This window comes from Crocodylus siamensis, chromosome 1 (assembly GCF_052110815.1).
Source record: "Crocodylus siamensis isolate JL-2025a chromosome 1, ASM5211081v1, whole genome shotgun sequence".
NCBI lineage: Eukaryota > Metazoa > Chordata > Crocodylia > Crocodylidae > Crocodylus > Crocodylus siamensis.
Window position 1 is genome coordinate 393,425,588 of NC_143395.1, and position 21,892 is coordinate 393,447,479.

At 42.0% G+C, this 21,892-nt stretch overlaps 1 protein-coding gene across 3 annotated transcripts in view; it reads right to left on the reverse strand.

The window, feature by feature from the left end:
- Window positions 1-21,892, reverse strand: part of DYNC2H1 (dynein cytoplasmic 2 heavy chain 1) — a 464,482-nt gene that overhangs the window by 307,551 nt on the left and 135,039 nt on the right. For all 3 annotated transcript variants that reach the window (XM_090030141.1, XM_090030133.1, XM_090030125.1), the window contains exons 63-67: window positions 21,415-21,524; window positions 21,006-21,104; window positions 19,470-19,593; window positions 14,011-14,174; window positions 12,841-12,960 (exon numbers count right to left, since the gene is read on the reverse strand). In XM_090030141.1, the coding sequence (XP_089886267.1) occupies window positions 12,841-12,960; window positions 14,011-14,174; window positions 19,470-19,593; window positions 21,006-21,104; window positions 21,415-21,524 (617 nt within the window). The remainder of the gene's footprint in view (window positions 1-12,840; window positions 12,961-14,010; window positions 14,175-19,469; window positions 19,594-21,005; window positions 21,105-21,414; window positions 21,525-21,892) is intronic.

The following is a 21,892-nucleotide window of genomic DNA, read 5'->3' on the forward strand; positions in this document are numbered from 1 at the left end:
TCTGTTGTTCTCACAGCACACTAGTGTGCTGCAACACCTTTCTGGAAGCACTTATCTTGGTAGCTTGTTCCAATACTTGATTACCCTCATAGAAAGTTCTTCCTAAAATCCAACTTAAATTTCCCCTGGTGCAGCCTGAGGCTACCGCTCTTAGTCTTGTCCCCTATTGCCACAGAGAAAAGCCCATCTCCATCCTCTCCATAATGCTCCTACAGATATTTGAAGACTGTTATCAAATCCCCCCTCAGCCTTCTCTTCTCTAGACTAAATAACCCTAATTCTTTCAGCTTCTTCATAAATTTTGCCTCCCAAGCCCCTAATAACTTTTGCTGCTGTGAGCTGGACTCATTCCAAACTATTCACATCCTTCTTGAAATGTGAGGCCCAAAACTGGACACAGTACTTGAGGTGATACCTCATCAATGGCAAATAAAGTAAGAGAATCACTTCCATTGATTTGCAAGTGACCCTCCTGTTAATGACCCCAGTTTTGCAACAAGAGCACACTGGGTGCATCTACACAAGATGCTAACTGTGCAGTAGTGTGCCAGGCAAAACCCGTGCTAATAGGCTACTGCAAAGTAGTATTAGGCTACTGCGCAATTAGAGTCTGTAAAAACCTGGGATCTGACTTCTATCCAAGTACTAAATGTGCAGTTACTACAGTGAATTAATACATCTGTGGACGCACCCACTGTCGGCTCAAATTCAGCTTATGCTCTTCTGTAACCCCCAGGTCCTCCTCTGCAGTACTGAAGCTTATCCAGTCATTCCCCAGTCTGTATTTGTGCATTCAATTATTCCATCCCAAGTGCAGAACTTTGCACTTGTTCTTGCTGAATTTTATTCAATTGATTTCAGACCATTTCTCCAGTTTATCTAGGTCTTTCTGGATTCTAGCCCTATCCTCCAGTGTCTTCAACTCTACCCAACTTGGTGTTGTCTGCAAATTTTCTAAGTGTGCACTCCATCTCACCATCCACATCATTAATGAAGTCAGTAAATAATACCAAACCAGGAACAGACCCCTGGGGAATGCCACTTGACACCTCCTCCCAACTAGACATAGACATTAAGCCATTGAGTACTATTCACTGAATACAATATCCAACCAGCTATGTATTCACCCGACAGGACTTTCATACAGCCTGCAGTTCCTTAGCTTGTTAAAGAGACCATTGTGGGAGACAGTGTCAGTATACAATATGAGGTTGGAACCCCCAGTAAAAGAATTTGCCTTGAGAAGACAGAAGTTACTTTTACCCTCCCCAGTGTCTGTAATATACTTGCCAACCTTGGAAGGGACACAAAGAATAGTAGGATAAGTGTTAAAACTGAAACATTACGTTAGTACATCCCTGCCCAGAAAAAAACTAACCCACATACAGATTAACTAAATACAAAAATACCTGAATGCCTAAATACCTGAGTTCTTAGTTGCTAGTATTCAATGGACTTTCAGGAAATGATTGCCTTATGCAATATAAGATGTTTACGTATTCCTTTCAAAAAGCCTCAAAGTCCAAGAGATCTTTCTAGTTTACTTGCCTTCCTTTCATCATTTTAATCTGCACTTGTCATTCTTTTATAGTCTGGAAGATTCCTTGGAAACATATACCTAGTCACACACAATATAATTCCGTAGCTAAAGAAACTCTAGTGTCATTACTTGATATCATTTACTGTTTTTCACTCCTGCTTGCAGCTATTACTTATATGCAAATAAGAGTATTTCAATTTGCAGTGACAGCTTCACTTTAGAGCCCCTGTGAGTGTTTTGGAATTTTCTGAATTTTCCTGGGCAAGTACATTCTTTGCAGATTAATCTAGTATGAAACACTAGACTGTAGCACTGGTCTCTAGAAATATAATTACTAAATGATTTCTTTCCAAAAGTAATGTTTTCCTCAGTCGATCTACTGGTGATAATTACCAAGCAATAAGGAACAGAATTGTGGAAGACAATTACAGTCTGGAAAGAAATAAACCCATCTGCTTAAGAGCAAAGTGGCTATAAGTTTACTTCAGGACTATCACTATAGCACCTTCCTACCAAAGAGATCTTTGTTCAAAGAATCAAAAACCTACTTCATAACCCTTGATGAAAACAACACTGGACACCACAAACTTGCTCACTTCTGCTAAGTCCAGTGCTCTTTTTTGCCCAGGCTGTTGTCAATGACTTCTCAGAATTTGTCATAATGTTACCACTTACCTGATGCTGACTGTGTCCTAGTCCCTTGAGAATGTAGATATTGTTGCCTAATGGGGTATGTTACTAGTAATTGATCCTAAGTAATTACAGAGTTCTCCTTGACCTTTTTAGGATTTGTGGTCTAGAAGTTTCAATAAGAAAAATTTCCTTCCTCTGATAGGTCTAGTAGTAGTATGAGAAGCAGCAGCAACAATTTGTTTGGGAGTTCATACACTTTTCTCTTTATGTATGTGAAAGGCTACATTTTCCTTAAACTTTTTATAATTCACTTTGAATGGCTGTCTTCTGCCTAAGGTCTCTTGGCAAAAAAGTGACCACTCACCCAGGCAAAAATTGCACTTTATTCCTAATATAAAGGGATGTCTTCCTTGGAAGTAAGAATTCCTGGAGATTAGATAAAATTATAAAATGATTTAAAACATGGCATAGTGACTGGCAAAGCAAATAGTATCAAGCAAGGCACTACAAGACAGTTTGGAAATTCCTCAATGGGGTATTTGTGGAAAAAAGCTGCCCCTCTGAAAGAATCACCATTTCTTTTTCTAAGAAGGCTATGATACTGATGGCCTTAAACAGACACAGAAAAGCATACTTCAATCTTGAATCCTGAATCTCAAATCCTGCTTCCTTAATGATCTTTTTTCTTAATCCTTTATGTTGGCAAGAAAAGAAAGTCTGAGGAAGCTGTGGGTCCACTGTTAAATAGACAAAGAGAACTCTTAAAAGATGCAAAAAAGGCAGAGCTACTCAACAGCTACTTTGCCTCAGTCTTCACAAAAAATGAAGATGCAGCCAGACAACTAATATGGATTATTTGGATTAGGAAGGGGATAACCTGAGGGATGAGATAACAAAAGAAAATCAAAGAACTTTTGATAGGTCTAAATGATTTCAGGTCAGCAGGGCCTGATGAACTTCATGCCATGGCACTGAAGGAACTGATGGAGGAGATCTCAGAACCCTTGACAACAATATTTACAAAGCCATGGAAGATAGACAAGGTACCTGAAGACTGAAAAAGGGCCAATATAGTGTCCCTCTCTAAAAATAAAATAAAATAAAGCAGTCAAAAAGGAAGACCATGCTTGACACTATTCAGTTAGCCTCACCTCAACATGTGTTATGTTCCTATAGCATATCATAAGGAAATCTATTTGCAAGCATTGGGAGTAAAAAAAAAAAAAAAAAAAATGGCTAATCACAAGCAGCCAGCATGGATTTACTGTGAACAAATCATGCCAAACTTGATCTCCTTCTTTAACAAGAAAATTACTTGGGCAGATGAAGGACATAAAATGGTTGTAGTGTATCTGGACTTCAGCAATCCCAGGTAACTTGTCTGCATTTCACCAGCTACAGTCCATCACCAGTTTTACATTCCCCCTTCCTCCCCTACCCACCTACCTGTCTCACATATTGTCTCCCATTCCCTCTGTTCTTCGCAGACATGCATATGCATTTTCACAGACCATCATTTTGCATACTGGCTTTTTTTCTACCCAGGAGAGCACACAAAACTCCACCAGACTCTCTTTATGCCTGAAGAAGTGTGTTTGTGCCCAAAAGCTTGCAAAGAACAATTTTCAACTATTTAAAAACTAAACTAGATGGGGCAACTGGCAACTGACGCCCAGGAAAAAGCCAACCTATTAAATAGGTCTTTCATCAGTCACATGGGATGCCCATGTCTGCTATGGGACAGGGAAATCGGGGTGAGGGGGATCCCCTACCCTCCATAAATGCTGACCTCGTGAAGGAACACCTTGAGAAGCTGGATACCTTCAAGTCAGCCGGCCCTGACAATCTGCACCCCAGGGTACTCAAGGAGCTGGCGAGCGTCATAGCCCAGCCCCTGGCACGGATCTTTGAAAACTCCTGGCGCTCTGGTGTAGTGCCCGAAGGCTGGAAGAAGGCCAATGTGGTACCGATCTTCAAGAAAGGGAGAAGAGTGGATCTGGCTAACTACAGGCCCATTAGCCTGACTTTTATCCTGGGGAAGATCTTAGAAAAGTTTATTAAGGAGGCCATCCTTGAGGGACTGGCCCAGGCTAACATTCTAAGGGATAGCCAGCATGTGTTTGTTGTGGGTAGGTCTTGTTTGACCAATCTCATTTCCTTCTATGACCAGGTGACCTATCATCTGGACAAGGGAGAAGAGATTGATGTCATATATCTTGACTTCAAAAAAGCTTTTGATCTGGTATCCCATGATCACCTCTTGGCCAAACTGGCCAGTTGTGGCCTTGGCTCCACCACGATCCGCTGGCTGGGAAATTGGCTCCGTGGTCGGACCCAGAGGCTTGTGATTGATGGCAGTCACTCATCATGGTGCCCTGTGACCAGTGGGGTCCCCCAAGGCTCTGTCCTGGGACCCATACTGTTCAACATCTTCATTAACGATGTGGACATTGAAGTCTGGAGTGGACTGGCCAAGTTCGCCGATGACACCAAACTTTGAGGCAAAGCATCTACGCCAGAAGACAGGCGGGTGATCCAGGCTGACCTGGACAAGCTCAGCAAATGGGCAGACGAGAACCTCATGGTGTTTAACACTGAAAAATGCAAGGTTCTCCACCTTGTGAGGAAAAACCTGCAGCACCCTTATAGGCTCGGCAGTGCTACGTTGGTTAGCACTACAGAAGAAAGAGACTTGGGGGTCATCATTGACCACAAGATGAACATGAGCATGCAATGCGATGCTGCGGCTAATAAAGCGACCAAAACACTGGCTTGCATCCATAGATGCTTCTCAAGCAAATCCCGGGACGTCATTCTCCCCTTGTACTCGGCCTTGGTGAGGCCGCAGCTGGAGTACTGCGTCCAGTTTTGGGCTCCACAATTCAAAAAGAATGTGGAGAAGCTTGAGACAGTGCAGAGGAGAGCCACGCGCATGATCAGAGGTCAGGAAAACAGATCTTACGATGACAGGCTGAGAGACATGGGACTCTTTAGCCTGGAAAAGCGTAAGCTCAGGGGTGATCTGATGGCCACCTATAAATTTATCAAGGGTGACCACCAGGAACTGGGGGAACGTTTGTTCACCAGAGCGCCCCAAGGGATGACAAGGTCGAACGGTCACAAACTCCTGCAAGACCATTTTAGGCTGGACATAAGGAAGAATTTCTTTACTGTCCGAGCCCCCAAGGTCTGGAACAGTCTGCCAGCGGAGGTGGTTCAAGCACCTATATTGAATACCTTCAAGAGTAAATTGGATGCTTATCTTGCTGGGATCCTATGACCCCAGCTGACTTCCTGCCCTTTGGGCAGGGCGCTGGACTCGATGATCTCCCGAGGTCCCTTCCAGCCCTAATGTCTATGAAATCTATGAAATCTATGAAATTAGTCTAATAAAAGATATCACATCTATCCAAAGAACCTTGTCTGCCTCTGGACTTCAGTAAAGCTTTTGACAAAGTCCCACATGACCCTCGCAGAAACAATGGGAGAAATGTGAACTAAACAGAAGTACTACAAGGCAGATAGACAATTGGTTCCATAGCCACAAAGCAAGTTACAAATGGATCCATGTTAGACTGGCAAGAGTTTTTAAGTGTAGTCCCACAGTCCTGGTCCAACGACTGCTCACCATGGCTAGTCATTTGAAAAGCCTGAGCCTGAATTGATTCAATTTTTGCAGATCAGTCTAACCTGGCTAGGCTTAATCACTTTGTAACTGTACAGACACCCAGAAATTCAGGCACATGCCTGCAGTGGCTCAGGCTAGAAGCCAGGGAGTGCTACAGCAGCCTCCCCCCACCACCTTTCCGTGCATAGAACTGAGCTGAGGGGGGCATGGCCAGGCTTTGGCAGGATGCTCTCATTAGCCCAGCAGGGAATTGATAAGAGTGTTTATCACCCCTAACTCAGTGTTTATCACCCTGTTAAGAAAACAGCAGAGGGACATTACCAGCTACCTGTTGATTCTGCCTATTGATTCTACCCGTTGATTCAGCAAGGACCGTAGCCAGCATGTGGCCTGCTAGCTAAGATGCAGACACCTCTCCGCAAGGCAGAGGAGAGGGGGGAATCCCTGCTTAGCAGGGGATGGTGAGGGGAAGGGGAGTGGGCAGCCTACATTCCTGAGGGATCAGCAACCAGGGAGCAAAGAGGAGGGGCCAGCCCTTCTGTGGAGCAGAGAGCCCTGCCCACCCCAGGGAGCATGCCAGGAAACTGGGGGAGTCTCACTTATCATAAACCAACAAGGGGTCTGGGACAGACATTGCATAAACCAGTTTGACCCATATCAGTTATGTCTGATAAACCTAGTTGATCGTAATCTCTCAAACCAGTTTCAGACATTTTCAAACTGGTTTATGTGCACTGAACATCTGTTCTGTTACAGGTTTAAATCAGTTTCTGATCACTTAAATAAGCGTGTGTGTAATGTCTGTCCCTAGCCCATGTCTATTACCATACTGCATGCTGGAATCAAGACAGTGTCTTGAACAAATTTGCAGATGACAAAATTGGGAAGAACTGCAAATACACTTGAGGACAGGAGTGCAATTCAGAGGGACTCAGACAAAGTAGAAAACTGGACTGGGGCCAACAGGATGAAGATCAAAGCTGACAAAGTCAAGGTGCTACAACTCAGAAGGAACAAGCAAAATCACAAATACAAAATGGATATCAATTGGCTAGATGACAGCACTAAGGAGAAGGGTCAGAGAGTCTTGGTGGATCACAGACTAAATATGAATCTACAGTGTGACACAGCTGCACAAAAGGTGAATGAAGTTTTAAGTTGTATTCATGCAGCCAATAGATGCAAGACATAGGAGATAATAGTACCTCTTTACATGTTTAAGACTGTGCTGTTTTGAGCTCCACATTTTAAAGAGGACATGGAGAAATTAGAGATGGTCCAGAGGTGGGTGACAAAAATGCCAAAAGTCTTGGAAGGCTAGCCATACAAGGAGAGGTTGGAAGAAATAGGTATGTTCAGCTTGCAGGAAGGGGATTAAAAAGGAGTATGAGAGCAGTCTTCAAATATCTGAAGGGTTGCCATAAAGAAAGAAGGGGAACACCTTTTCTCTTTTACTCTAGAGATCAAGACATGGACCAATGGCTTGAAGTTGCAGGAAAAACATTTTCACTATTAGAAGAGTGAGGCAGGGGAATGGGCTACCTGGGGAAGTTGTTGAATCTCCATCATTGGAGATGTTCAAGAAGAGATTGGATAAGCTTTGGTCAGGGATGAGCTAAGTGTATGCCGTACCTTTTCTATGCTGTGTGTACATGCTATGCTTCTAGGCTTTTCTGGTTGCTACACTGGGGCTGGGAAGGAGTATCTTTCACCTCCTGCTGCTATATGTGTCGGGGTGGAAGTGTTTGCCTTCCTCAGAAACGCTGGATGTTGATCATAGTCAAAGCTGGGGATTTTGATTGGGTGTACCTATCCTCCTGCAAATGCCTACACATGATTCACAGTATAAAACTAGAGATTTCAAACAAGAATCTACAGTGCCAAAAATATTCTGACCTACTGTGATCTTTCTGAGTTTTTTTCTTTTTTTACAATAAAAGAAGTAATTAATTGTGTTTCTATGTGCAAAAAATGAAGGAAAGCTAAGGGCTGGCATTTTTGAGGGGTGCCTTCAGTCTAAAAAATGTTGAGAACCACTGGCCCAATGTTTATGTTGCTAGGATGGGACTTGAGAGATACAAGTTCAACCCCCTGCTCTGCCAGAGACTTCCTGTGTAACCTTAAGCAAGTTACTTATGGCAGGTCTACATTATGGGGGTAGCCTGCCCCAACTAGGACATCCTCAAGCATGCTCCCCACACCTGCTTCCATTCACACACTCCAAACCTAGAAATATGCACACTCGAAACAGGTTTTCATAGTAGCTGCTGCAGCCTCTTCACTAGAGTACATCCAATTTGGGAGGTACATGAGCAGTAAAAATAACAGTATTTCCCTATATCACAAAGCTGTTATGAAGTGCTCAGATAATGGAGCAAGAGGACTCATATAATATAAGAGGGAACCCTTGCCCTGTTACTGAGAGAGGGCTATGAAGCCAGCAGAATTGGCAAGGGCCCTTTAAGAAAAAGGTCCTTGTCGGTTGGGGCAACAGCCAGTAACTCTGTCCTGGGGGGTGACTACGTCCTGTGCATGTAGCCACCAAAGGGCAGGCAGCTGACAGGGCTGGGACTAATGAGCAGCCCCTATGCTCTGACCAAATAATAGGTCGGGCTGTCCAAATGGGGCAGGGATCAGGCTGAAGATGCAGTCTATACCTGGCTGGGGAAGGGGCAGGATCCCCCATGCAGACTGCAGTGGAGCTCAGACACAAAAGGGGAGCCCCAGCGAGTATGGACCAAAACGGGGATTTTTCCATGTAGCCTCTTCCCTGCAAGATGTGTGGTTACTCTGTGTGAAGCAATCCAGAACAGCATAATGGGACTCATGGGAATCCCTTAGCTCTGGCTTATCTGCAGATCTTGTCCTTCTCTAATATTCAGGACATGTGCATGTGATTTAGTTTTATTAGACAAAATTTGCAGCACTCACTAAGGTTGGAAGCTACTGAGAAATTATAATATTACAGCTATCATGGCTGGAGGTCATTAGCTATGGATGAATGTGATAATAGAACCACGATACACAGAATACTTGCTCATGGCAACAAACAAACAGATCTTGCTCATAAAGCTTTGTACACCAAGATGAAAAATGGAGTAACTCCTGAGGACGAAGAAGGAATGTGAGGAAAACATAAAATAGAAAAGAAAAACAATCCCCAAGTATAGTGGGAAAGGGAGACTGAGGATATGGAGTGGCTTCACATAGAATTGCATATGATGGGAATAAGATGGGAAATAAACAAAAACAAGCTGGAAAGGAGTAAGAATAGCCCTTGGGAGAATATATAAAAATGTAAGTAAATGGACAATAGGAGGGTTTGGCACTCTCACAAGTTTGGCACTCTCTCAAGTCAGACGTGACTGCAAAATATGCCTCTGGCCAGCTAACTTTTATTCATGGTCTTGAACTGAAAGTAAAATTCAGCCCTCAACTCCAAACAAGTTTGATACCCTTGCTCTAAAGTTTTACCTGCCCTTCTAAAATTATAACAGATGGCTTATAATGTGCCTGCAACTACATTAATTATGTCAGTGGTTGCTGCAGCAGAAAGTCTGAATAAGAAATACCGCTGACTTGCAAGGACATAGCCAACTTATCAATGCTTTCCTTTCCCATGCCTTTTTAAAAGGCTGACTGCATCTAATGGCACTCTATTTAAAAAACAAATGAGTAATAGGTTCTGTTCTTTATCTAGAAGCATTTTTAATCTTTTTTTTCCAAATTGCATTGTAAAATGCAATCTTCCCTCTCTTTAAAACATTTTCCTAGCAGAATTATTTTCATGAAAAAGTAAATGAGGAGCCTCTCCTCAAATCTATCATCAGCGCTTATAATACATCAAAATATGAAGAATTTTGGAATGTAACTGCAGTAGCAAAGCATAAAGGCAATGCAAGTACGGCCCAATTCCAGTGACAAAGATCTTATTGACTTAATGGTGCAGAATCAAACCTGAAATGCCCATTCCAATGCCCATTAAAATCAAATGAAAGATTCCCTGTGACTTTAATGGCCCATATTGAGTAAGACTATAAAAAGTCATTAAGACAGATTTCAAACTCCCTGCTCCCACAAAGGGAATCCAGTTGAAGTCATTATTTATCATTGGGCCTACAGGACTCAGAATTTGTCCCAAAACCTTTATGGGTGAAAACAGAGAGAATAAATATGTATCATATCCAGTAAGTATTACTACACCAAGGCTGTGGACACATATAACATTGTACCATGCTGCCTTAGGAGCATATCAGGTAAACTACTGAAACTGTTTCATGTGTCTACTCCTATAAAAGGAATTAACAGATGTAACTTTACACCCAATTCATTCAGGTTTAAACTTTACCTCTACGTATACTAATATAGGAGTAGACACCAGAAACAATTACATTATTTCAGCACGATCCATGGGGGTTGGGCTGGGGTGGCAGGGCTCTATGGCAAGTTCAAGGGGAAGCACTCAGTGCGTCCAGTCAGATACCAACGAATCTGCAAACTCTGCAAAATGCCCTGTCACGAGGACATGAAAAAGGAAAGCAAAGCATGACCCATGGTAAAATGATAAAATATTAACTAGATAGAAACTGTTTAATGTATTCACACATTATAAAAGACAAGCAATTTTTTAGAATAAGTTATATAATCAGCTATACTAAAAATGAAAAATGGTTAATTAGCACACAGTAACTGTGGTTCTCCAAAAAATTGAGGTCAACATGGGTCCTGCTGTCTGTGAACATATTCCCACATACACAAGAATGGGTTCTTTTTGTCTATTGGCATCTCTCAGAGCCCTACACGCACCTACACCTCCCTGCGTACAAGAGTACAGTGGAATAATGGGTCTGAACTCTCCCTCAGTTCCCTCACAACTCAAAGTCCACAACAGCACAGGACCCTGAAAATCCAGTTCCTGAAAGCTAACTGCTCTTTCCTCTTCAAGTGTGTGACCTCTTCAAGTGGATCATGGAGTCAGAGCTGATCAAATTATTGAAAATTATAATGCTGCTCTTCTGAACATGCCATCTTCTCAGGCTGCCATGTCAAGAGCATAGGCCCAAATCCAACCCTATTTTTAGATGGGAAAATAGCATCTACGTGGCAAAAGTTACATGAAAGCAGACTTTTGGCCAACTGCACAGACTTTAGATCTTGCCCACCATAGTAGGAAAACACATAACTTCATGCAAGTCACAGAAAAATGGATGAGAAGGGCAGCCTTCCCATCACTTAGCCAAGCAGCTTAGTAATTAGGGCACTAGACCAAGGAATAAGAGACCCAGGTTCTAGGCTCTCTCACCCAGGGGGGTTTGAACCTATATTTTCCACTTCCCAGGAAAGACCCCTAATGACCAGATTATGTGGGCTTTGCAGCAAAAATCACTTTCCACCCCTTATGCTGAAGCTGAGTCACTAGGCAGCCCAGAGAGAAAGTCAAGGGTATGAGAAAGATATCAATAGAGGAACTGTGGTTTAGCGAGATGGGCTCTGACCTGGAAGGGATGGGCTTTAGCTCCATCTCTTGCTTCTGCTCCCACAAGTATCGTCTATTTTATCCAACAGCTATTCAAAACAAAATGAAGGAACACCACTGGGGGAAGTGCCCCAACTGAAGGGCCCATAGCATTTAATTGTTGCATGGCATGCATTAAAAATCTCACAAACCAACATGACTGAAGCAGGTCAATAATGTCATCCTCCTCCCTCCTACTGAAGGTAGGCTTCTGGGCAGTCAAGAATGCAGGAGTCTTGAGACCAGAGGGGAAGCAAGCAAGAGGGGAACTGACTCTTTAGCTCAGTGAAGAAGGTCATACCTGTGCAAGGGGGAGTCCTTAGTTCCAGTCCCTACTGCCAGAGGGTTTTGTTGGTTTTTGTTTTGTTTTTAGTAAAATAGTTATCTAATATAAGCTTCAAGAACAATTCTGAGAGCAGCAACTAACCCAGGATTCTCTTAATTACTAGGATACAAATTCAGGTTCCCTCTTACTTGTTCTCCTTTTGACCTCTTGATACTTGATATTTGAGCTTCTTAACTCCCCTCTTTCAACAAAAGGTACAGAGAGTGTCCCATCCAAACTAATTCAAAAGCCTGGAGATTAGTATACTTCCCTAAAAGTAGGAGATGTGGCCTTGCCCTGCCCCAAGAGAGGAAGGTTTATACCTTAGATCTTCTACTTCCTAGGTGATTGTTTTAACACTATAACCCTATTGTATAGAAGATGGCCACCCCTGTCACTGCTGATCAGCTAGATGACAATCCATAGAAAAGACTACCTGCTCTGGATTCCAAGTGGATAGAGGAGCTTAATGTACAGCTCTTGGCCAGGTACCTACGTACCAGAGAGGAGTGTGAATTCATATATGGCATTCTTAAGTCACCTGTCAGAAAAACCTAACTCTTACATTTCACTGTGTGGGGAGCTAACACAACTAGCTCCATTTCCTTGAATCCTCCTAGTAGCACCAGAGATTTATTTTCTCAAAGATGCTGGCACCTACAGCACCTTTCTGGGCCTTGTCCTAACTAATTTATAGTAGAATACCAAAAGAGGATTCATTTTAATAGTTTAAGACCTATTTCACTGCTATCTATACATTTTACCATCCAGGAAGAGCATACACCAACTGCAGATGCTTCCTCAGCATGACAAAGGGTTTCTAAACCCATAAGCTTGCTAAGAAAATGTTTTCCAACATTTTAAGTTGGTCTAACAAAATAAATCAGATTCACCCAAATAACCTTGTCTGCCTCTTTTAAATACAATCCAACTTTTACATGCAAAAACACCAACAGCAATGGGAATGGGTATTTAAAGGAGAACTGGATTTGGGCCTAAGATTACACATATCCTGAACACACCTCTCCGGAAACTCAATGGGGCTAAAAATTTTGTTTTACCTTATCTCACCAGAATATAAATTTTTAAATAACTTCTTTTTTTTTTTTACTATCATCAATTAACAACTTACATTAAAACAGATAGCAATATGAACTCTACTCTATTAATTTGAGAAGTGCAGGACATATTTATTGTACCTCCAAAAGGGATTCCTCAAGTTTAGCTAATTGTATCTTCTTATCCTCTTCATGTTGCAGTAGTTTTGTCTTCTGTTCTTCCAAATCTGGTTTTTCATGCTGGATAGTTAAAGCTAAAAGCTAAAAAGAAAGTAATATATTCAAGAGAGGGTGAAGAATACTAACATCAAGAGCCTACAAGCACCAATTTTAGCAATATTTATTAGTCAATATTTTAACATGCATTTTACATCTAGAATTTCTGCTTTATTTTTTAAACCTAATTTTGCTGTCTTTAAATGTATATACCTTGTACTAATGGCTGAAAGGTTACAATAAATACATTCAGTGACACATACTGGCAACTAAGTATAGTCCAAGAACTTTATGCTAAATCTCTTGTCATTTCCATCTAAAAAGGGAGCTGTTTTACCTGCTAATTCTACTCAGTGATCTTCCTTTCTCAAACAGAGGTAAGTTACACTGCAGCTTGACATTTGAATTTTATTATTTTTCCTTAGAATAATATTTTCACTTTATTCTAGATCTTTGTTAGTTTGAAATTAATTTCACAATGAATAGTATTTTAAACTGGTGAAAGCTTTCCCCTGACCGTCTCATACTCTAAATATTCCCTTATATCTGTTTTTTACCCCTAAATCAAAGACCCAGTACATCTTGGTGGGAGTAAGACATTAAAGACATCCTTGTCTACAAAAGAAGATATTCTGGTATGAAAAGTACTGATCGACTAGGACAGGCAACCATTGGATAAAAATTCTGAAATTTCAATTGCACCATAAATGTGGCTGTGAAGGAAAATAGTAATTTTAGAGTTTTATCTGAGCCAGTTGAAGCAAAGGGGGGAAAAAATTAATTACTTCAGTAGATTTAAGATGAATTAAGTTTCTTATACCCACCAAACTATAATTTAGTTCCAGAGTAATAAACAAATAAACAAGACTTATAAAATTAACTTCAATAAAGATTTCATTGTTTAAGTTGCGTGTCCATTTGTTTGTGCTGGAATATAACCAAATAGCCTTCACAGGCCATGGCCATTTAGAGACATATTCTGTTAATAAGAGGCCTCTGACAAGGTCTGTATTTGAAAAGTGAGGGTGCATCAGATTAATCTGGCCAAATTCAAGGTAATTATTACTATTTTATTGTCAGAAGTTGAATGCCTACCTGTCCTCTTAAACCACTTCTCGTTGTAGTAAAATTAATTTCAGTAACAATAGAAGCTGCATCAGGTGGAATTAAGGGGTTTGGATTTCGTGTTGAAAGAAACAGACGAAATTCTTCATTATAATCAATCATTTTGTCCCCTATTTGTACAGCATATCGTGGTCCTGTTAAAGTAAATACACAGTATACTAAGTCTGTTACAGTGTGAAACAGCTTAAGAACCAGTATCTATGTTTATTGTTTTAACATAAAATATTAACTATAAATATAAAATATTTTCAGAAAAAACAGAAAGACAAAAATCCTGTTCAGGCGCTTAACTCTCCCTGATGGCATCTGACAAAATAGGCTCCTGTTTATGAAAGCTCATGCCTCTCTGAACCTGTTTATTTTTAAGGTGCTATCATGCCTTACCTACTGCCTTTCCCTATTAGAAATAAATAGTAAATGTAGTACTCTGCAAGTACATGAGTACTAAATAGTGGAAAGACTCTGAGGATTCTGGTTTAATTATTCAAGTGAAAAACATGAGGTTCCCCACCACCACCACCCCTCTCTATTCAGCATGGAGAATAAAGCTGCTTAAGTACAAGGTGGGGGCAGGCGGCTGCTGTGGCTCAACTCCAGCCCCAGCCCCAGCCTGGGATCTGTGTCAGTCATAGTCACTATGCCCGTCACCTGCTCCTCACTACTTTTGCCATCCCTACATCTTGTATGAGCTGATGGTGGCAGCTCCACTAAGGCTGGAGCTGCCACTGCCACAATACCTCCTGCCTGGCTGGGTGAGGCCTGGAGCAATGATGTACTCTGTGACCCAGGCCAGAGTGGGGCCAGAGCCAGAGTCAAGACAAAGGGTAAGCAGTGGTAGGTGATGGGTGAAAAGAAAGGAGTAAAAAGCAGCTGGGGGTCCAAGGCACCAGGGGGGCAGGCAAGCAGGCAGCAGAGGAGACAAGCAGAGATGGAAGAAGGCACCAGGGGGTGTAGGCACCACAGAGGCACAGGTGTCACAGGGAGCCAAGTTAGGGGGGGCAGGTGATGCAGAGGAAAAGCTAAGGGGGTGTGAGGGCTAGGCATCAAGCCACTTGACTTCTCCACCACCTGCTCCTCTGCCACTGTTTTCCCTGCTGCAGCAGTCACAGAGATGAATTTAAGATGACCCTCCAATAATTAGATTCTATACACAGAAAATTATATAACAAAATTTATACATTTTTGACGTATAGTATCTAATTATTGAGGAATGGTCTTAAATTACAAAAATCATCTTAGATCTGGGTAAATAAGGTATATCTAAAGAATAAAAAAAAATGCATTGAATTTAAAATAATAATAATACTCAGAGATACAGCCCAGATTAAAGCCTCAATCAGATGATCCAGCAGTGCAAAAGGAACTTCAAATTCAGTCCTAAATACATAACACAGTAAAGACAGATACTTTGTCACTTCATATTTATCCAGTCCACTGAGGAGGTATTTAGAAGTCAGCTGGGATGACAGGATGTAAGCAGTGGAGCTACCCTCGACCAGCTGATATAAATTAAAGCAGCACTGAGGCCCCAGTAACTTGTGTTGAGAACCAGTTTACCTCTCACATCTGACTCAGTTGTGCTGAAGTTGTGCTCAGTGCAGCTGAGAACTGCCTCCTAAAATGCTTAGAGACCAATTAGTCTTGTGCACCTGGCAGAAGTTACATTAATCTAGCAATTAACACGTTAATTGTGTGATAAATAGTATCATGCAGATGACCAAGCAATTTAGCATGCAATAAAAATGGCAAACCAGCCTCAGAGATGTTACTCCTTAAATGCAAAACTTCTTGTGGTGGGTACCTATCATGAGTTCACCTGAATGTCTGAAATGTTATTTAGACCATCCACTTTGCCATAGTGCTCTGGTCTCCCTCCTCTGCCTCCAACAGAAAGGGAAGGAAGGACGGAAAGATGGAAAGACGGAAGGACTTTGACTTCTTAACTACTTTATTCATGAGTTCGGGGTACAAAAAGTTGGCCCCTTCAGCATCCAGGTCCAATATACAAAGCAAAGACAAACAAATTGCCATCAAACCAAGAGCACCATGTCATTACATTTATAACACCACACTATGACAGGCACCTTCATTGTATTACATGTCATGCCTAACATGCCATTATGCAGACCAAAGCCCTCTATAAACAAATGATTCCTACCCTGCTCTATCCAATCGTACGCATGACAAACCCTTCAACTTCCCACACAAAGAAAAAAAACAAAAAGCAGTCTCATGATACTGAGCCTGCCTGGCAATTATTTTGGGGAGAGGGCCACTTAACAAGTTTTGGTGTCCTGCTAGGGGCCATATAGGTAGCCCTGCCCCTTGACAGTTCCCCCACCCCTGGTCACCACATTGGGACCAGAAGTCCTGCCCCCTAGCCCCTGACCTTTGCCACCAGAAGTCACTCCCCTTGCTCCCTCCAGCCCCCCACTCCCAAATACTCCCTCTGGGAGAGGAGGTTGCCATCTTAGAACCAGAAAAAAACCAAATCATACACTAGAAGTAAAACACCTACTATATTTTAATCTTATTTAAAAAATATTTGTTATGACTTGTGATTGTGTACTGTATATAAAAGGTATTGCATAATAACTCAAAAATAAAAGTGTCATGCTTTTATATTGTGCGTGTGTGTGGGGTGGGTTGTGAGAGGGTGTGGCTGGGTAGGGGGCATACATATATGTCAATGTGGGTTGTGGGGGCAGGGTGTGGGTGTGTGAGGTGTAAGGGAAGGTGTGGGGTGCAGCTCCAGCACTCACCTGCAGGGGATGCCTTGCACTGGAGGCTGCCATCTCCCGCACTCCCTGCGGCACAGGTCCCTGCACTCTGCCAGGAATGGAGGGAGCCCTGCCCACTGCTTCCCCACGGAGTCCCGAGCGGGGCTTCCCCACTGTGAGTATGGAGCTGCACGCACATGGCACAGAGCTCCTGCGATAGAAGCAGACAGGCAGGCTGCGTGGGATGGTGCTCCTCAGTCCCAGCACAGCCCTGGCCGTTTCTATTGCAGGGGCTCTGCGCTGTGCAGCTGCAACTCTGCACTTGCAGGGGGTAAGCCCTGTGCTGGACTCAGGGGGAAAGCAGGGGGCAGGGCTCCCTCCACTCCTGGCTGAGTGAGGGGGCCTGCATAGCAGGGAGTGGGGGAAGCAGCAGGCTCCAGTGTGAGGCTTCCCCCGCTGTGAGTGCTGGAGCTGCAGGTGCACAGCACAGAGCCCTGGCAATAGGGCAGGCTGGAGCACACTCCCTCTCCCTGTGCAGCGCTGGCCAGAGCGCACCCCCCTCCAGGCACCTGTGCTAGGCATAAGCTTCCTGACCTCCCCGCCTGCTGCTGCTGCAAACAGCAGGGGCTGCACATCATGGGGGGGGAGTGTGTTTGGGGTCCTTACACCCCCTACCCTCATCCTGCCCATCTGAGCTCCTCACTTCCACTGGCCCTCTAGACACAGGCTCCATGCTGCACTCCTGCTTCCACCCAGCTGCAACTCTACCCTCCCCACCACCCCGCCACTGCCCTACCTGCTGCCCTGAGCAAGCAGGTTCCAGGTGCAGCAGGAGCCCCACCCGGAACTGCTGGCTGGGCAGAGTCCTTCCATCCAGAACGGTGGGAGCGAGGCCCAATAGGGTATGTTTGGGGGCTGTCCACGTGGGCACCTTGCTCCCAACCTCATGGGGGGAAGGGCTGGGTGGGGCACAATTCACTGGGGGGGCAGGCACCACAGGCCAGATGAAAGTGTCTGGTGGGCTGGATCAGGCCCGTGAGCCATATTTTGCCTACCCCTGCTCTAGCCACAGGGTTTTGAATGCATGCCTCTCCTTATAATAAAACAGTGCTTTAGTTTTTGCTATGTTACAAACTTTGTGAAGAATTCTGACTCAAGCCACACTATAAACCTTCATTCACTTGTGATCCACAAGTTATTCTGTTTCTGAAGGTAGGCTGCTAACTTACTGGCGCTGGTGGTATAAATATCTAGTAGTTAGAGCCCTCAGCCAGGAAATGAGATGAAATACCTGGGTTCCTCAATCTGAAAAGAGAATTCCCAGGAAAGAAGTCTAACCACCAAGATACAGAGTAATTTGGGTGCAAGCTCCTGTTGAAGCTGGGCCACTGAGTGTTGGGGGTTAAACCAGACATAGACAGTCAGGGCTCATCTCTAAAAGTTCACAGTCCAGGAGGGTCAGGAACAGACAGGGTCCAGAGCAGAGTCAAGGGAATCAGGAGCAGGCAGTCAAAAGACCAAGGTCCGTAATGGACCAAGACACAGACAGTCACTCTGGGTAGAGCCATGAGGTATCAGGATCAGGAAGCATAGATCCAGATGTGAATCATTAGGCAAAGGGATCTGAGCAGGCGGCTATATCGTGAAAGGAATCAGGACTTGGGCTATTTCCAAACTAAAGCCATGAGCCAGGAGATGACTATGAGAAGACAAGGGTGTGGACTGGAGTGAAGAACGAGCGGAGGGATTGGAGGGTGAAGAGCTGGCAAATGTGGAGCAAAGGGATCAGGAGACAGGAAAAGGATGAAACTAGGAAGCCAACAAGCAGAACCCAGAGAGCAGAAAATTAGAAACAAACTGGCAGGACACCAGGAACTAAGAACCATGACTCAGAAGCCTACAGCTAGATAGGGAAGCATCTATCATGTTGATGATACTGCTGAGCACTAACAGAGATACTCATAAGCTGGTTATAAACAGGCAGCCATGCCCATGTAGGCAACTGTGGCCAGCTATAAGTAATATCCCAACTTAGCTGAAGCTCTGGACTTAGACATATCAACATTTCTTTAATGACTTAAAGGACTTTTAACAACACATGAGCTCTTGAATATACCATGCTTTATTGCATTGATTAGTTAATCTTGCTTCCCAGCACCTGCTGATAAGCAACTTTTCCCCTCCATTCCCAAATTGTTGTAAAGTCTCTGTGCCTTCAAATGAATGAAAGTACAATACTAAACAAACTGGTTCCAACCTTAAGGTTTTTTTCAACTATGAGTTGGCCTAATAAAAGACATCAGATTTACCCAAAAAACACGTCTGCCTATGCCCTTAGACCAACATGGCTACAACCTACACCACTGAGCCCAAAGTAAATCACTTAATTTCTTAACGCTACAAGAGCCAGAATTCCTACACACAAAACAGGTGCTTGGAAGTACTAGTGAGGCATCAACTTCACCTTTGTGAATGGTTGATCAGTCTTTCTTGTTTCATCTTATTAAACAAAACTCTAAATATCCCTTCTCGCATATGAGCAATCACAAAATCACCAATGAAGTTCACACATCATGTTGCTAGGGAAATGACAGCAAAAAAAAGCAAATCCTAACCAGTGTTCATGTCTCTGAAAGCAGTTGGTTTAAAAATCAGATTCTACATATTATCTGCTGAATTAACTGACTCTCTAATATGACAGACATTTACCTTGAGCAACAAGATCTTTTCTTAACAGTGGATAAAGAACAGGTTCTACTCCATCCATCTCCTGTATAATGAGTGTTTTCCCAAATCTCACTGCTAGCTCAAGAACAGTAATGATGTTTGTATCCTGTATAAATAAAAGGTCCGATGATTTATTTAGTTTCTTAATAATAATAATAATAATGCATTAGGCATAGACAGAACAATTAAATGCTGTGTGAGGATTTTAATTGTGAACAGGAATAGGATTTTTGAGTATTAACAGACTACCTGAGCTTTTTCATTACATGTGCAATACTGTACACAATTCTTTCGGTGAAGTCTGTGAGTTAATCGTAACTGCTGTATTTAACTAAGCTATCACTATATATTCAAAGAGTAAGAGTAGTGTCCCCTGAAAGCAAGTCACTGAACAATCTAAATCAATGAAACTGATATACCTGAGACCCAGCGAATTGGAACAAAGAATATAAAAAGTCTCTTCTACCATGTTTTAATACCTCTCTACCACCAGGAAACATTACTAGGGGAGAACAAAGAGACAGAGAGACAATGCTGCAGAGGTATTTGGGAATACATAAGAAACAGACCTTTCTTGTTTGTGAACTTTTTTCTGTGCAACCCAGAACAGTAGAATAACGAAGACCGATAATCGTCTACAGTTGTGGTAGAAGACAAGCATTTAGGTTTGAATTTCTCAGAATTATAAGTATAGTACCTGTGAAAATCTGTTTTGAATTCCACAGATCACCTTTACAAATTTGGGCTACAGACAAACTGTAAAGATAAGATGTGGAAACTGCTATCAAATAGAGTCTGTCTTTCTCCCCGTGTAACAAGGCTTCAGCAGGTTTCTGAATCAGTTTTCTCTCCCACCAAGAAGTTCTTCAGTAGATTTTCTTGAGGGTGTAGTTCTTCATAGCAATAACCAATAATCTCTTTAATTCTAAACTAGCTTTCAAACGTTAATCGGCAAATGATAGGATGCTGGAAAACTCAAGTAAGCAACACACAAATTCATAAAGAAAGTCTGGAGACCACTTCCATAAAAATTTGTTGCTGTGGGCTCAAATATACTTTATCTTTATTATAAATAAATAAATAAATAAATAAGGCATGAAATCCTGCTGGGTGGAAATAGTACAAAAGTTTAAAAGGACCAAAATATATGGCTCTTTAATTTTAAATAATCTGATTTCCCTGCTACTTCAGTCTACAAATCATCTCTATACATTTATAAATACAATGGATTTTTTTAAAATCAAACATAAGACCAAATATGAAAAAAAAAATTTTAATCTTAAAAGAAAATTAAAATGTGAATTGGTTCTGCTAATTTTTTTCACAATTTGGGTGCTAAATATATAGTCAAAGGGCTTCTCAGTAGTTTTAGCTATTTCCTACCAGAACTTTGTGAAAACTTTTCTGATCGTAGAAATCTGGCTCTGTCATTTGTGAATGCCAGCATGCTTTCAATTCAAATTCTGCCTGTCTGGGGGCAGAAAAACTCCAAGAGTTAAAAATAAAAGTATACTTGACCTGCTGATTAATAACTTCCAAACGCAATGCTTTCAAATGAGTCTTCAACCATTCTGTAGCTCTGGAAGAAGGATCTATCAAAAATGGACAAATCTGACTCTGAAAAAAAAAAAATGCATTATCAGATTGTCACAAGTTTATCATCACTGCAAGGGGTAACTCACATGTTGGGCCTTAACTGATTGACAGAGGACCTTTCTTTTTGAATTTCCAGATAAAAAATGAAAAAAACCCAAGAAGTAAAATGCATCTATTCTGTGACTGTTTTGTTTTTTTTGTTTTAGACAACTGAAAGTTGTACATATAAACAGATCACAAATATTTATCTCTATAATGGTTGTGCCTTGAATAGAATTCTACAAAGGAAATGTACCTCAGAAAAGAAACAACAAATATAAGAACTATTTACCTGCAAAATCACAAGAGCGTTTTCTATGGAAAGATCATCTGAGGGCAAACCCTCACTCTTCCAAATTAGTTCTTCACTCTCTGTACATAGGAACCGCCTTAAATCAAATTCTGTCAAAGTAAAGTTTCAATTATTAAATATATACAACATACCTTTGATGACATTTGTTTATTTTGCAAGTCCCTGCTTTGAACTTATAAAAGCTCCTGCCCGATACAATACAGTTCTGTCACTTTCTTTTAGACCTATTATATAGTTTGCAGTTCTTGCTATTTATTATCTGGTATTAAAGGAAACTTATGAGAATGCTAGGACAAAAACAGTTTAACTTAAAACATTGTTTGTCCTTGGGCATGGGCAAGGTAACAGTATTCCAGGTGAGATGATTCACCATTTACAACTTTGCTTTCTCCACACACCTTACATGAAAAGTTATAAGGTTTCCATATTCACGCAATATAAGCATTTTGGAAGACAT